Source organism: Rhipicephalus microplus, chromosome 3, assembly GCF_043290135.1.
Source record: "Rhipicephalus microplus isolate Deutch F79 chromosome 3, USDA_Rmic, whole genome shotgun sequence".
Taxonomy (NCBI): domain Eukaryota; kingdom Metazoa; phylum Arthropoda; class Arachnida; order Ixodida; family Ixodidae; genus Rhipicephalus; species Rhipicephalus microplus.
The window spans coordinates 160,809,691-160,825,926 of record NC_134702.1 but is presented as its reverse complement, the minus strand read 5'-3'; the positions used below and the strand labels follow the sequence as shown (position 1 = coordinate 160,825,926).

Genomic DNA, 16,236 nt, shown 5'->3' with positions numbered 1-16,236 from the left:
AGACTGAACTGACCGAATCTGACTGGTTAAAGTACATGCTAATTTTGTTATATAAACAAGTATACTACCTTGTCCACGCTCCAATTTATTTAATTTTCTTTAATGTGTATGCTGCGCACATCAGGACTATCGCCCATTATGTCGTGTGCGTTCGGGAAATCCCCGCATAATTTGCACTCCCTCTTCTCAGAGCCCCAAGATCGCGAAAAAAAGTGCCCAAATTATGCGTGTAAATACAATACAGTGTAGACCACTTATAAGGTCATCGCTTATAGTGCAGAACTGCTTACAATGTGGTTTTTTTCTACTCCTGTTTACCCTCTCATAGAACCCCATGTATACGCATACCGCTAATTGTGCAGTCCCACAAGATGAAAGACCCGTTATAATGCATTTGCCGGAAATTGTTTGTGACAAAAGCGGTAGCGAGTGCACTTCCATAAGGAGGCGCGCTGGGTGCGCCGCTGGGGAGTGAACGACGAGGTCGTTACGGAGGAGGAGGGGACATGGAGTGAACGAATGAAAAGCGAGGAGAAGAAAAAAATGAAAAAAAAAAAGCCCGCAGGACACTGCGCGAGTTCGCCGAGTAAGGGAGGTGGACGATTGCCTCAGTGACCGATAAGCCTTGGCACCGGCACCGAGGTGGCTACAGCGTACCACGTCGCTAGCATGGCTTCGACTGCACACCGCTCATTGAGGCACGTGCGATCCTGTCCTTATCAACTGCATGCGCTTAACTGTTTCCTGTCAGGAAAGACGTCCTTGTTATCGAGCTTGCAACAAATATCTACATTTGCTTCCTCGTCAGTAAACTGAAAACCTTTTACGGTTTCATGACACGAGCTTTCACTTTTGCTGCCAGTGCGCTGCCGTATGTAAGCTTAGCGAGTTGGCATCGTTGCTGATCTCCCGGCCACGAACGCGAACTTCGTATCACGCACGCTGTTCTTGGTTCACTACTAGTGCGATCTTTTTGACGCTGAATGTTCATGTTTTAGACAAATTTTCTGCAACAAAATACCAATCTGCAAGCTACGCCTAATCGGCGTTGGTTGCGCTTCAGTCGGTAGCGGTCGCGCGAATCCAAGTTGCGGTTTGGTACCAAATCAACGAAACTCTTTGCGGTGGCCGCACTTGACGGGAAGGGATACATATCGTTAATGAAAACGAGGGCGGCACCTGTAGCGCTCAAATAGTGGTTCACGATTCAATTGGGATGTCTTAAATCTTAAATGGAGTGTGCGTCCATTAAATCAAACGGTTGGAGTCTTTCAACGCGTCAAATTCTGAAAGTGATTCGACATAGTTTCTGTGTAATGTGCATAATCTAGGTGATCTAGTAGTCGGCGAATTTCCATAATGGTACTTTCATTCGTTAAACCATGCCCCCCCCCCCACCATTTCATGTTCATTTCATTGGCAACGCCTGTTTTTGGACGCTAAATTCTTTTGACATTCCGAAATTTAAATGTTAGCAACCACGCATCACACGTTTCTATTTTCAAACATGCGAAGCTGCATGTTCAACACATTTTGCGCGAGTGCAGCCCTTGAAAAAGGTTGTTTTGGTTATAGTGCGTTACCGCTTATAGTGCTGATATCCCGACTCCCGCAACTTGCGTTATAAGCGGTCTATATACATCAGTGCAAAAATGTACTTGGCATTGTCGCAATCAAATTCAGCGCACTGTGCCAGCTGTACTGCAGCAGCCGTTACACTTGCATGCTGGTCTCGTACTAAAAAAAAAAATTGTTTTGATTGAACTGAGTTTATTTACAACAAAGTTGCAAGGATGACTAGGGAAAAAAAATTGCATTGAGCAGCTTGAGGGGAACCTGGCCACCTGATAGACCGGAAAGCTTCACAGCAGTCAATAAGAAGCATACTGTACACATAATGCATGAATTAAATAAGAGAGGGCACAACCACGGTAAGAGTTAAAAGGTTACTGTGGATCATGGGTCATTGTGGTTATTTATTGTGTAACAGGCATTTTGAGCAGTTTTGTTCTTTTTCTTCTCTGTCTCTCTTTTTTTGCTCTTTATTATTAGACTGCTGCTGGCAGGATAAGGTACAAAAGTGCCTGGAACATTAAAAAAAAAAAGAAAGTCCCCAAAAACTTGAGATGCAAGGGCAGAAGCACTCTCATAAAAGGATACCACAGTGTAACAATAAATCAGTTGAGACTGATAAGTTCCCCTCCGAGAGTGATTGATTGATTGATATGTGGGGTTTAACGTCCCAAAACCACTATATGATTATGAGAGACGCCGTAGTGGAGGGCTCCGGAAATTTAGACCACCTGGGGTTCTTTAACGTGCACCCAAATCTGAGCACACGGGCCTACAACATTTCCGCTTCCATCGGAAATGCAGCCGCCGCAGCCGGGATTCCCCTCCGAGAGTACTGATGTCATTAAATACATCACCATATATTCATTATTAATATCCTACATTCATAATTAATATAGGCACAATATCTGATTGAAAAAAAGTGTCCTACGGGGTCCTTTTTTTTTTAACTCATGTTTGCTCTGCTACTGACCTGTTCATTGATGAAGCGCACCCTGATGACACCTTTGAGACCTTGCGTGGGCAACATGGCCAACTGCTGATAACCATCCTGAGAGGCGAAAAGAAAACAAGAATAAAGAATACAGATAACAGTTCACAATATACCTGGATACGAAAGCAACTTGCCTGCCTCATTATGTCCGACTCCAAGTGTTTTTATACATTTTTTATTCTCTAAATTATCATTTTTAAATTTCTATACCTGAAAAACTTAAAAAGTGTCTACAAAGGCACACTGACTGTCATTCCTGATAAAAACATAAAAACAACAACACAGATAAATATTCTTCTACATGTATATATTCTTAATACTACATGTATTGCAAGACTATTTTTCATTTACTATGTTATAACCAGTATTTCGTTATATCCAAGTTCCTTGTATCGAGGTGTGAGTGTACTAACAGACAAGCCACAGTTCAGGCATGCATCCACACCAACAACCATGACAATGCTAAAAGATGAGGCAAGCAAGGTCTTTGTGGCTCAAGCATGCATAGCGAACTGTGGCCTACCAACCTCAACAATGCGTGTCCTGTGCACGGTGATGAGCGTGGACTGGGAAAGCGCACACGCAGACTCGGTCAGGCCCAGCACAGTCTTCTCGTTGGTCACGTATTTTCGGAATAGGACCACCCTCTGCGTGCACATTCACAAGAAGTTTGGCATGAGCCAAGATTCTACTGAGGCAAACAAATGAAGTCCCTTTTCAGCGTGTTCAAACAATGTAATGATAAAAAAAAAAGAAATTGCTAGGTCTGTGTAAGCACCACTATCTTAGATCGAAGTAGTCACAACAAACGATGGTCAGTCTAGAAAAATTTCTCAATTGAATTTGAATACACACGGAACAGTGCTGTGCAGTGTCCACTTCTCGTCTTCATCCGCATCAATCGTGCTGTTAGCCTCAGTGAATCTGCCCCAACTCGTGCAGTAGTCCTATCAATCAGCTTCATACTAGCAGTATTTGAATAACAGAAGGATGTCACTTATAAGCAGTAATATATGTTCTGGGCTTAAAATTTCCCTTGTTTATATCCTATAAGGCTATGCAATATATTAAAAAAATGGGTCAGGATGCCGTTGCTGATGCCGTTGCTCAAGGATGCTAATGTCCCTTGAATAGATAGTTTCACAGTATAACGACCTTGCACTGCAGCGAAACCACCTTTTCAGGCAGGCTACACGTGCTAAAAAGTGTTTAGTTGTTTGTTTTGAATACTTCAAAATTTTGGAAATACTGATCGCCAATCTGGACTAAGCTCAATCCAGATCAGGTGCTCCTACATGGTCCTATATAGTTACATCTGGATCCCAGATCGCAATTTGATCAACGCTTACGTCACACTTGATACGGATAAATTTGGACTGCACTACAGCGACGATCGTTGATTGCAATCAAGGAAACCGACCCAGACCCCAAGTCTGATCGCAATCAAAAGTGCCATGTGGTGATGGCATTAAATCCCACTTTGTATTCAACAAGATCATCTTTTAAGACTTGCACCATTGATCGTGCATCTCAAAAGTGCTCAACATCATAAAAGTTACCATTCACGAAGTGACAGAGACATTATTTATAATAAATAAAGGATTCCTTTTTTATTACCCAACAAATCAAATTAGCAACAGTTGTTCAGTTTTACGCAACAGTAAACTTCAGATACTTTCAATTACTGGTGATCCACTTTAACTTCAATATAACAGAGGTATGCAAGTGCAAACATTTTATTAACCCATAGAGGCAACAGTTTCAGAAGAAAGTGTCATTAAAAAAACTTCTTGCAATTTCTACAGCGAAAAAAAAAATTTGTTTGCTTGATTTCCAAGCTTCTGACAGTACGCCATATGAGCAAACTTGACATCGTGCTGAGTGCCACCACCTTCCCAATAGCCAACACAGTACGGCAACTACACTCGAGAAAGTTATCAGTGCTATGCTCAATTCTTGTATAGGCAACGAGGTATTGTTACAACAAAAAGGCAAGACAATCTCAATGAAGCCAACGAAATGAATGCTCAAAACGTGCCATCCAAACAAGCTCTGACCTCCTTGTGCGGAATGATGTGGGGCACCTTCTGCAGCAGGACCTGCGCTGCCTTCTTGCCCTTCTCGAGGTCGCTCATGAACGTGCTCACCTTGACGTCCCTGCAAAAGCCAATGGAGATTAACTAAACTACAACAATTGGAGATCAGCAAAGCTCTCACATTGTTACAAGGCACCCAGCAGTGGAAAAGTCCAGATTATTTCTAAATACACGGGTTTTCCTGACCCCCTCACGTAACATCCCACATAATCATGGGTCCTTGATGTGAATTCCATTGTGCGAGTGGTTGATGAGTGTCTTTTTTTTGTGTGTTGTAGTATGCTACAATGCATTATGTAAAATTTTGTCACGATGAGTCACGAGTACTGGGGGATTTATTAAACCACCAGGTAGCTAGCACTAGGACGATGCGTCAGTCGTGGCTGGCTCTCGAGCAAAGAAGAACGCGATCTTTTTCCCTCCAGATTTAGAGCCGCTCTTGCTGTCAACCCACTACGTGCTGGCGGCACTATCCCCCCTTCCAAAAAGAAAAAAAAACAAGTACCAAAAAGAGGAATGGAAAGTACATAGCAGCACCGCGATGCTACTACATAGGCACATGAAAAAAAAATGGAAATTCGGATGAAGTGAAAGTAAAAACTGAAGAGCGTGCCAACATAGGAAACGTAAATGAACGAGAAAGTAAGTTCACAAAATAAACAAAAAACACAAAGAACGCTGTACGGTAAAGGAAAAGTTACGAACAACGCGCAATAAATGGCTTCATGCGCAACACATGAACGACGTCCGGCCTCAGCCGTGCCCTGCTCCGTGCATGGGGTGTTGAGTCCGGAACCACTTTGTAGTTCACGTCACTGACGCGGCGTAACACTTTATATGGGCCAAAGTACCGGCTCAGCAACTTTTCACTAAGGCCACGGCGGCGGACGGGCGTCCACACCCAAACTTGATCTCCGGGGCTGTAAAACACTTCTCTGTGGCGGGTATTATAGCGTCGTGCGTCTGCCTGCTGTTGCTGGCCGACGTGCAGTCGCGCGAGCTGCCGGGCTTCCTCGGCACGCTCTGCGAATTCTTCGGCGTCTGTTGCCAACTCGTCTTCGTCCTGACACGGTAGCATTGAGTCTAGCATGGTCTGCACTTCGCGGCCGTAGAGAAGCCGAAATGGCGTGAATCGCGTGGTCTCTTGCACAGCGGTATTATACGTAAGGCAAGATCCGGTCCCATGTTTTGTGCTGTACGTCGATGTACATTGAGATCATGTCTGCGAGGGTTTTATTCAGTCGTAAGTCCGTTGGTTTGCGGGTGGTACGCAGTTGTCCTTCGGTGTCTGGTGTTGCTCAGTTTGAAAACTTCGTCCGTAAGCTGCGCCGTGAATGCCGTCCCTCTGTCCGTTATTACACTGGAAGGAGCACCGTGTCGTAACATGATGTGGCGAATGAAAAATTGTGCTACCTCAGAAGCCGTGGCTCGTGGGATCGCCTGCGTTTCAGCGTAGCGTGTCAAATAGTCGGTCGCGACGATCACCCCTTTGTTGCTGTCCGCAGACATAGGAAATGGCCAGAGAATGTCCATGCCGACTTGGTCGAACGGCGTGCAGGGTGCTTCAATGGGCTGAAGCAAACCAGCTGGCTTAACAGATGGTTGCTTTCGGCGCTGACATTCCCGACAGCTCTTTACGTACTTCGTTACGCTTGCTGAAAGTCCTGGCCAATAGTACCTCTCGCTCACTCTGGCAAGTGTCCTTGAGTAGCCCAGATGACCGGATGTGGGTTCGTCATGGCAAGCGAAGAGGACGTCGTTTCGCATGTCTCGAGGAACCACCAGGAGGTAAGCACGATTGTTCGAACGAGCGTTCTTCTTGTACAGCACACCGTCTCGTAGGCAGAACGACGTCAACGAGCGGGATAAATGACGTGGTATGATTGTGCCCTGGCCCTCTAAATGATCTATGATTGGACGAATCTCTGCATCATCTCGCTGTCGTTTGCTCAAGTCTGATGCACTAACGGCGCCGAGAAAGCCTTCGTCTTCCTCTACTTCCTGACTGACGACATGAAGGGGTGCGCGTGACAGTGTGTCAGCGTCTTCATGCTTACGGCCGGACTTATGGACGATGGTGACATCAAATTCCTGCAGCCGCAAACTCCACCGTGCTAGCCGACCTAAAGGGTCACGCAGGCTTGCCAACCAACAGAGCGCGTGATGGTCCGTCACTATCTTGAAGGGACGACCATAAAGGTACGGGCGGAACTTGGTGATTGCCCACACGACTGCGAGGCACTCTTTCTCCGTAGTGGAATAATTCGCCTCGGCACGGGATAGAGAGCGGCTGGCGTAGGCTATCACTCTTTCGATGTCCTCTTGACGCTGAACGAGCACTGGACCGAGCCCAATGTTACTAGCGTCGGTATGGACCTCCGTGTCAGCATCATCGGCGAAATGAGCGAGAACGGGCGCTGATTGCATGCGCTGTCGCAGCTCATCAAAAGCTGCTTGTTGCTCGTTTTCCCAGACAAACGGCGTGTCGTCCCTTGTGAGACAAGTCAGAGGTTCTGCTATCTGTGAAAAGCCATGAATGAATCGGCGATAGTAGGCGCACAAACCAAGGAAGCGCCGGACGGCTTTCTTATCGACAGGAGCTGGTAATTCGGCAACAGCGGCAAGCTTGTCCGGATCGGGACGGATTCCTTCGGCGCTAACTACATGTCCAAGAAATTTTAGTTCTTTATAGCCGAAGTGGCACTTCTGTGGCTTTAGTGTGAGGTCCGCCGATCGGATAGCCTCCAGCACGCTGCGCAGGCGGTGAAGGTGCTGCTCAAACGTGGTAGAGAAGACCACCACATCATCAAGGTAGACAAGACAAGTCTGCCACTTGAGCCCTGTGAGGACAGTGTCCATCATTCGCTGGAAAGTTGCCGGTGCTGAACACAATCCAAAAGGGAGCACTCGAAATTGGTATAGGCCGTCTGGAGTCACAAAGGCTGTTTTCTCACGGTCTCGCTGATCTACTTCGATTTGCCAATACCCGCTTTTGAGATCGAGAGAAGTGAAATAATGGGCACGACGAAGTCTATCCAGCGAATCGTCGATACGTGGCAGCGGATACACATCCTTTTTCGTCACGTTGTTAAGCTTTCGGTAGTTGACGCAGAAGCGTAGCGACCCGTCCTTCTTTTTGACAAGTACGACTGGAGATGACTACGGGCTGTTAGATGGTTGAATAACGCCATCGTCAAGCATCTCGGTGACTTGCGTACGTATTGCTTCACGTTCATTGGCCGACACGCGGTAGGGGTTCTGGTGTATCGGACGTGCGTCCTCGTACGTGATGATCCTGTGTTGAGTGATGGACGTCTGGTGGATCTTTGAGCAAGTTGCGAAGCAAGACCTGAACTCGAACAAGAGCGCTCGTAGTGCAGTCTGGTTAACGGTGGACAGATCAGGATTGATGTCAATAGTACTCATTGACGTGTCGGCGGTATCCACTATTTCCGACGTGAAACAGTTGGTGACGTTTGCTACTTCGTGGGCAAACGCTATCGAAGTGCCACGGAAAAGATGTCGATGCTCGTTGCTAAAGTTGGTTACGAGCAATTCAGATCGACCATCACGAAGGTGTATTACACTTCTAGCTACACAAATGCCTTGCTGCAGGAGGTGTTCTAAATTTGTCTCAGCCACCACATCGCCATCGCCCAAACCACAGCATGTTACGTCGACTAGAACACTTGTTCGTGGAGGAAGCGTCACATTCTGTTCAGAAATACGGAGTACGTCGACACGCCTTCCACCATCCTGCACGTTGATTGCTCGCTGGGCTGAGAACGTGACGCGGCGCTCTTGCAGATCAATGATAGCTCCATTTTCTTGTAGAAAGTCAACTCCCAGAATGACGTCACGGGAACATTCGCGCAGAACAAGGCAGCTTGCTACGAATGTGTACCCTTGAATCTGTACTCTAGTTGTGCAGGCACCTAGTGGAGTAACGACGTGGCCACCAGCTGTCCGAATCTGCGAGTTATTTATTTATTTATACAAATACCCTAAGGGCCCAAAGAGGGCATTACATAGGGGGGGATGCAAGTGAGTTTACAAAAACGAGGTGTGTACATATAATGGTAAAAAATGCACACAAAAACCATGAAATACTTTAGGTGACATTATAAAAATAGAGCACAATGCGAAGCGGTAACGAGAAAGTTTGGGACAAAAATACACAAGGCAAATACAACAGTAGTGACAAGTTCACAAGATATGCGAATATATTGGGCTAAGGAGGGTTTCCATCGAAAAACACTGTTAGGGCAGCTTGAAATAGAGTTGATTCTGTAAGCGACACTAGAGATGAGGGCAAGGAATTCCATTCTGTAATTGATAACACTAGCGGCGAATTTTGATACAAGTTCGTTCGTGCAAATATTGGTTTTATTTTATGAACATGGTCTCGCCGAGTAGATACATTGGGAGCAGGCAGAAGGTTAGCTCGAGCAAATGTGGAGTTTCCATGATGAAGATTATGAAAAAACACCAGACGTGCAAATTTTCTGCGTGAGCCAAGACTGACAAGATTTAGCCTTTTCTTCAAGGCAGATACACTTACGTAGTGAGAATATGAAGACTTGATAAATCGGGCTGCTTTATTTTGAACTGATTCGAGTAGATTGGACAAGTAAGCGTGATGAGGGTGCCAAATTATAGAGGCATATTCCAAGAAGGCCTTATGAGTGAGATATACGCACGAAGCCTCGTATCAGTGTTTGCGACATGTAGGCGTCGTTTAAGGTATCCTAGTTTTTTGCATGCTTTGGAGGTGACGTGTTCAATGTGCGCATTCCAGTTTAAGTTTGACGTAAAAAGTACACCAAGGTATTTAATCGAGGATACTGAGCCAATGTTAGCACCACGTATTTTATATTGATTAGCGTTCTGGCGAATAGTTGAAGCGAATTGCACGTGTTTAGTCTTTGAAATATTGATTTCCATTTGCCATATGTTGCACCATTCTGTTAGCCTATTTAGGTCTAATTGTAGAGAAATGACGTCACTGTTGCTGGTTATGGGTTTGTAAATGACGCAATCGTCTGCGAAAAGGCGTATTTGAGATGCGAGATTAACGGCTATGTCATTTATATATATCAAAAATAATAATGGGCCAAGGACGGAGCCTTGGGGAACTCCCGAGATGACGTCAGCACGGGTAGAAAAGCAATCTTGCAAACTGATTACCTGAAATCTATTACTAAGGAATTCTTCAATCCATCGCGTACAGTTGTAATCAAGTTGTAAATTTCTGATTTTAAGTTTGAGGCGATTGTGAGGCACGCGATCAAATGCTTTAGAAAAGTCAATGAAGATGGCGTCTATGTAAAGTTGATTGTGTATTGAAGTGTGAATATCTGTGACGAGTTCGAACAGTTGAGTTTGACATGAGCGATGTTGACGGAATCCATGTTGGTTGTCAAGAAGCAAGTTGTTTTGGTTGAGGTAAGTTATAATGTGGGTATACAAAACATGCTCAAGCAGTTTGCAGGAGATGCATGTTAGAGAAATTGGTCTGTAGTTGGTGGGATCTGTGGAGTCACCTGATTTAAAAACTGGAATCACTAAGGCAGATTTCCAATCTTCTGGTACGCATCCTGAATCCAGCGATTGTTGAAATATTAAAGATAGCAATAAAGACGAGTAATGGGACGTAAATTTTAGAAGTTTGGCGCTTATACCATCCGGACCGGGGCTGGTTTTATTAGGGAGCCTGTCAATGGCACGAGATATGCCATTTTGTGATATTACGATGGGCAAGAAAGGGTACTGGATGAGCGGTTGATGAGATATATGAGCATCATGAAGTGTGTGTTCCCTAGTAAAAACGTCGGAAAAACATTTACGAAACTTGTTTGCGCTATCTATAATGCTCAAAGTCACGCCATTTTCAGTAAGTAAGGGAGCTGCATGATTATGTTTGGGGTTTACAACTTGCCAAAACTTTTTTGGGTCAGTTTTCAGCATATTTGGAAGGATAGAGTTGAAGAATTCGTTTTTGGCGTTAGCAATAGCTGTTTCTGTAAGACGTGATATGTTCTTGTAGTTTTCCCAGTCTGCTTGAGTCTTTGTCCGAGAAAACTTTCTGAAAGCTCTTTTTTTCTTGTTTATGCATTTTTTTACATCGTGGTTAAACCAGGGGTCGTTCGGCCTTGAGGTGATGGTTATCTTAGGTATACAGTTAGCTTCAACTTCCTTCAGTCTGTCTCGAAACAAACACCAATTGTCATTTGCAGATCTATTTTGGAATTCATTTGAAAAGTCTGCGGCAAATGGTGCTAAAATGGCCATCATTTTTTCAGTATTAGCGCGAGCGTAACTGAGAATACACTTCTTCATTTTCTTTTGTACGGTGGATTTCAGTGCAAACGAGCAGTGTACGACATTATGGTCACTTATTGGATCAAGCACTCGGACTTCACTGAATTCAGGATGATTTGTCAAGATTAAGTCTAAGATATGATTGCCTCGTGTTGGTTTTTGTACAACTTGAGATAAATGATGAAAATGCAGAGTATGCAAGAAATTAACACATTCAGATCTATTGCTGTTTTCTTTCAGAGAAGAGTTTGACCAGTCGATATAAGGGTAGTTAAAGTCTCCCCCTACTATCAAAATGCATTTCGGATATTGAGAAAAAATATGTTCAATGGCGGTATTAAATAAGTGTACAAAGTCTGACCGATTGTCAGGCGGGCGATAGCATGCAACAATCACACACTGCGCATGACCAATACGCGCGGTAATCGCAACTAGTTCTAGGGGAGTATCGACAATCAAAAGTGATGGATTATAATCTCCTCTGATAGCAATGATAACTCCGCCTCCTCGAGAATTTTCCCTGTCTTTGCGAAATATCTTAAAAGACGGGTGCAGAGCTAGTTCACTGTCCGCGACGTCGCTGGATAGCCAGGTTTCAGTACCAATTATAACATCAGCAGAGCAAGTATGCATCAGTGCCTTTAAACTGTCTAGTTTGTGATACAGGCTGCGGAAGTTGGCCAAAAGTAACGAGACAGTATTTGAAGATACAGCTTTGGATTTTTCTGCAAGTTTTTGTCAAGTACGCGATGACTGGTTGCGTGTAGGAACTTCTACGATGTTATCTTTGACAGGGTCATATCGGTAGATGGAGCCTTTCAAGTGCAGAGAGTTATAACGTATATAAAATGGTTCTGTTCCTTCACGATTACTCCTGGCATATTCACGCAATTTTCTGCGAGCCAACTGAACTTTGGGAGAAAAATATGCCACGGCGTGATGACTTTCTTCAGCTGCGTTGTCAGTTTCCCGCTCAGTATGGAATAGTCTGCGCCGTTGTCCACTAACGCATTAACTGCACAACCATCAATTGTCACTGCTATGTCGAGTGAAAGTCGGCCATCCTTTGCAGCAGTATGTGATGTCGGACCGGTTTCTGTACAGTTCTGCGTCAATCGGAGGTCTTCAGCGCTTCGACGTTCAGCGACCCCGCCCCTAGAGGTCGCTTTGGCTAGTTTTCCCGGCGGGGGCTGGGAGACCGTGTGGTAGAATACCGCTGGGGTGTTGATGAAAATCGCCTCGGTGATGGCGAGCGCGACTGGCGCCCGGCAGATGGTGGTGCATGCTGCTGGGAGAGGTAGTTTTCGATGTCGCGCGGTCTCTGGCCGTAACGGGGTGGCGGTGAGTACGCAGAGAAGCCGCGAAGCCCAAGACGGCGATATGGGCACTGGCGGTACAAATGATCAGCTTCTCCGCAGTGAAAGCACAGAGGCCGGCGATCAGGTGTGCGCCAAACATCAGACTTTCGAGGAGATGTGCGCCGATCGTCGATGTACTGAATTGGTTGCACTGAACGATGGGCGACAGAAGCACAAGGGACAAAGGCCAACGGTGGTGGCGTGTACGTGCCTTCGTAGTACGGTATGTGCTGCGCTGACTGTAGTGAAACAGCAGGAACAGGATGGACGAATAATGGCGGCGTTGCAGCAGGGCATTTCAAGGCTTCCGCGTAGGTTGTCTCACGGCGGTATTCAGCAGGAGCTGGCACAGCTGTATCATGAGGCAAGGTGTCCCGGAGGGCCTGGTGCAGCTCATCCTTGATCACAGTTGCAATAGAGTTGACTGTAGGATGAGGTGTTACACCAGCCTTTTGTAACTCTTCACGTACTATATCACGGATGAGTTCGCGTAGACAGTCGTTGTTGGTTCTAGTGGCGGTGAAAATGTCGGCAGTAGACATGCCACTGACTTGCCTGTCGTATTGGTTGGATCGCTGCTGCAGCATTTTTTCCATTGTCACGGCCTCGGACAAGAACTCCGCGACCGTCTCCGGAGGACTTCGCACGAGGCCGGCAAAAAGCTGGTCCTTGACACCGCACATCAAGTGACGCAACTTCTTGTCCTCCGTCATTCTTGAATCGGCCCGTCGGAAGAGGCGCATCATGTCTTCGACGAACGTGGTCACAGTTTCGTTTGGCAGCTGTACGCGGGCCAGAATAGCTCGTTCAGCTCATTCTTGGCGATCAGCACTGGCATACGTCTGCAGAAGTCTACGAGAGAATTCGGGCCACGTTGTCAGCTGTTCCTCTCGGTTTTGATACCACGTACGTGCCCCGTCTTCGAGATAGAAGTAGACACGACCCAGTGTCGCCGCGTCGTCCCACTGATTCAAGGTGGCTACGCGCTCGAAATCCGCCAACCAGTCCTCAACGTCCTCGTGCTCCGAGCCATGGAACGTCGCCGGTGCACGTGGGCTTTCCAACGTGTAGCGGTTCGACGTCGTGCTTCCCGTGCCGGTTGCCGAGGTTTGCACCGAAGCGCTGGTCATGTTTGTCGACGTGGTGGCAGCAGTATCGTCGGCTTCCGGAGGCAATCCCCTGATTCGGCGGCTGGTCCGATGCACGGGAGTATTGACTGGCACTGGACTCGTATCGCGGCTTCCTGGGGGGGTCTGCAGCATCCGTGAGACTACCCAGCACTTCCACCAGTTTGTCACGATGAGTCACGAGTACTGGGGGATTTATTAAACCACCAGGTAGCTAGCACTAGGACGATGCGTCAGTCGTGGCTGGCTCTCGAGCAAAGAAGAACGCGATCTTCTTTTTCCCTCCAGATTTAGAGCCGCTCTTGCTGTCAACCCACTACGTGCTGGCGGCAATATGTTTTTACACTGCCTTTTCAGTCAATCAATTAATCAGTCAATTAATTTGATTAGTGGCGTCAAAAATGCAATACTTTGCAGGTAATAATGCAGGGGGAGGTCCCAAGGTTACAAACCGCAGGCGGGACCTCCTCATAAAAGATCGATCGAGGTGCAGTTCACATCCAAACTCAACTAAAAGTCTAGCTGCACAGCAATGCAGATATCCCTTGAATAGATGGTTGCAAAGCCCAACAAGTACGAAACCAACAACTTTTTAACTACAACACAGCTGCCTTGTGTACAAGAAGGCCAGATTCCTTTGAAACTTTTTTGCCTGGTCATTTTCGCTACATAGTTGTTCTTAACAGCTTTTAGCCAACAAAATGACACAAAAAAGATGAGAGAATGGGGCACCATGTCCTGTATGTCCCATGTCGTGTGGTTTCGCTGTCGACAAGCACTAACTAGCCAGTCAACATAATGTGTTGAAGACGTTTTCCCATAATTATTTCATTTGAGTAGTTTCAAATGCCGGAAAAAGAACTTCTCCTGCAGCACAGGCTAAACAAGATGACAATGATTCCACGTCCACGAGCAGTAAAGTGATGGACATGGAGTCCACAGGCATGATGTGCTCACGAACAGTGAGCACGCCAGACGTGCTCTGTCGCTCAAGTGGCACCTACTTGATGAGCCAGTGGTCCGGCGGAGTGTAACTGCGCCGACAGTCCCGTTTGTACAGCAACATCAGTAACGTGTGACATGAGCAGAACAGCTGGTTGGTATTCACCGTCTTCAAATCTGCACAGACAGAAACAATAGAGCTTTATCAAGAAGTTCACAAAGGCTGTAGCTGTTCCAGGTGACACAGTGAGCACAAAAAATTAAGCTCGTGAGGATAAACAGTAGCCTTGCACAATTTCACGAGTACTTTTGACTACGAGCCCGGAGTGTAGCCAAATAGGGGGTCGGGGGGCTTGAACTAGGGGGCGAGCGTCTTCAACTACCCCAATGCTTTCCTTGGCTGCGCCTCTGCGACTACAATGACAGGCTGTTACTATGACCACTGCATTGAAGGAATAAAAAAACGCACTGTTTTGCTTAAAACTGAATCAATGAATGCATTAGCAACAAAATGTCATGTCATATGAAGTACTGATAGCAGCGAACTCTTTTGGATCTGATCTCGCAATTACTCTTCAGAACGCTGGTGTAAGAGCATTTGGATGCTCTAGAGAGAGAAGCGGTTTTTCTGCGGTCTGTCGTCTTCACGCAAGGCATTGCGTGGAGATGACTCCACACAGCATATAGAAGGCTGTACGAGCCATTTCCTGAAGTATGCCAAAACAGCGCTTGCGACCGCACCCTTCAAGAGTCGCAGCACAACACTTCACTGGCACACCCTTCATGCTTCTTGCAAAAAATGGGTTGACATTTTCTCTCTGCTTGAGGAGCAATTGACAACAGGGCTCACACGTGGGGGTGACGTTATTGAATGCAGCCTCTGGGGGATGGAGATGGCTGGCTCAGTTTATCTCTGCTTCAGCCACATTCGTCCCCAGAACTCGCGAGCTTTTACTTGCAGGTAGAACATCCGATGCACAGTAATGTTATAAATTTGAACTTTACATATAAAAAAGGATGGATATACCAATGCCAACTGCGAAAACCTCCTGAGAGTGCCCATATATTGTTATTGCAATGATAAATAAACAGACAGTAGTAAATTACTAGACAAAGAGTATCTGCCTGACCAGTTATTCTGGAGTGCATGGGAACCCATGGTTGCACTGTGACAGTGTTACATTTGTAAATATTCAGAGTTGTGGCGAGAGCAGACACATTGTCTGCCACAATGACGTAGCAGCTACGGTGCTCAGCTACCGGCCTAAAGGATGCGAGTTCGATCCCAGTTGCAGCGGTCGTACTTTGACGGAGACGAAATGCTAGAAACCTGTGCACTGTCTGATGTGTGTGGTCAAAATTTCTGGAGCCCAACACAACAACGTTCCTCGTAATCATTTCGCGATTTTGGACATAAAATCCCAGATATTATTATGACGGCAAAGACACATTATCACTGACTTTCACCGTGAGAAACGTCTTCCCTAGAGTTTTGCTAATGGCTCATATTTTCTCTCTGCCTTTTCCAACTAGAACATTTTTAAAATGGCCTCTGGCCCAATATCGACCAGAAATGAAAGCGAGAATAAGCACCACTCCCACCAATGAGTCCATTCCAGACAAGGCGGAAGACAAACGTGTTGAGGAACGCCGAGATGGCCACCAGGTCATCCAGGGTGAAAGGTCGCTGCTGCTCGTATAACTCCAGGTCATCCAGGATACTGCAGAAGTGACAGCCATCAGTATATACTCACTCAATTCATCCACTAGGTTTGATGGAAACAACACACCACACACATTTTATAGGCCCAGTTTCAGGGGACATC

At 46.1% G+C, this 16,236-nt stretch overlaps 1 protein-coding gene across 3 annotated transcripts in view; it reads right to left on the bottom strand.

The window, feature by feature from the left end:
- Positions 1-16,236, bottom strand: part of LOC119170409 (ubiquitin-protein ligase E3B-like) — a 127,372-nt gene that overhangs the window by 39,778 nt on the left and 71,358 nt on the right. For 2 of the 3 annotated variants that reach the window (XM_075890386.1, XM_075890385.1), the window contains 5 exons: positions 16,004-16,131; positions 14,473-14,587; positions 4,624-4,723; positions 3,094-3,213; positions 2,546-2,623 (listed from right to left, as the gene is read on the bottom strand). In XM_075890386.1, coding sequence (XP_075746501.1) covers positions 2,546-2,623; positions 3,094-3,213; positions 4,624-4,723; positions 14,473-14,587; positions 16,004-16,131 — 541 coding nt within the window. The remainder of the gene's footprint in view (positions 1-2,545; positions 2,624-3,093; positions 3,214-4,623; positions 4,724-14,472; positions 14,588-16,003; positions 16,132-16,236) is intronic. The other variant, XM_075890387.1, reaches the window with a different exon arrangement.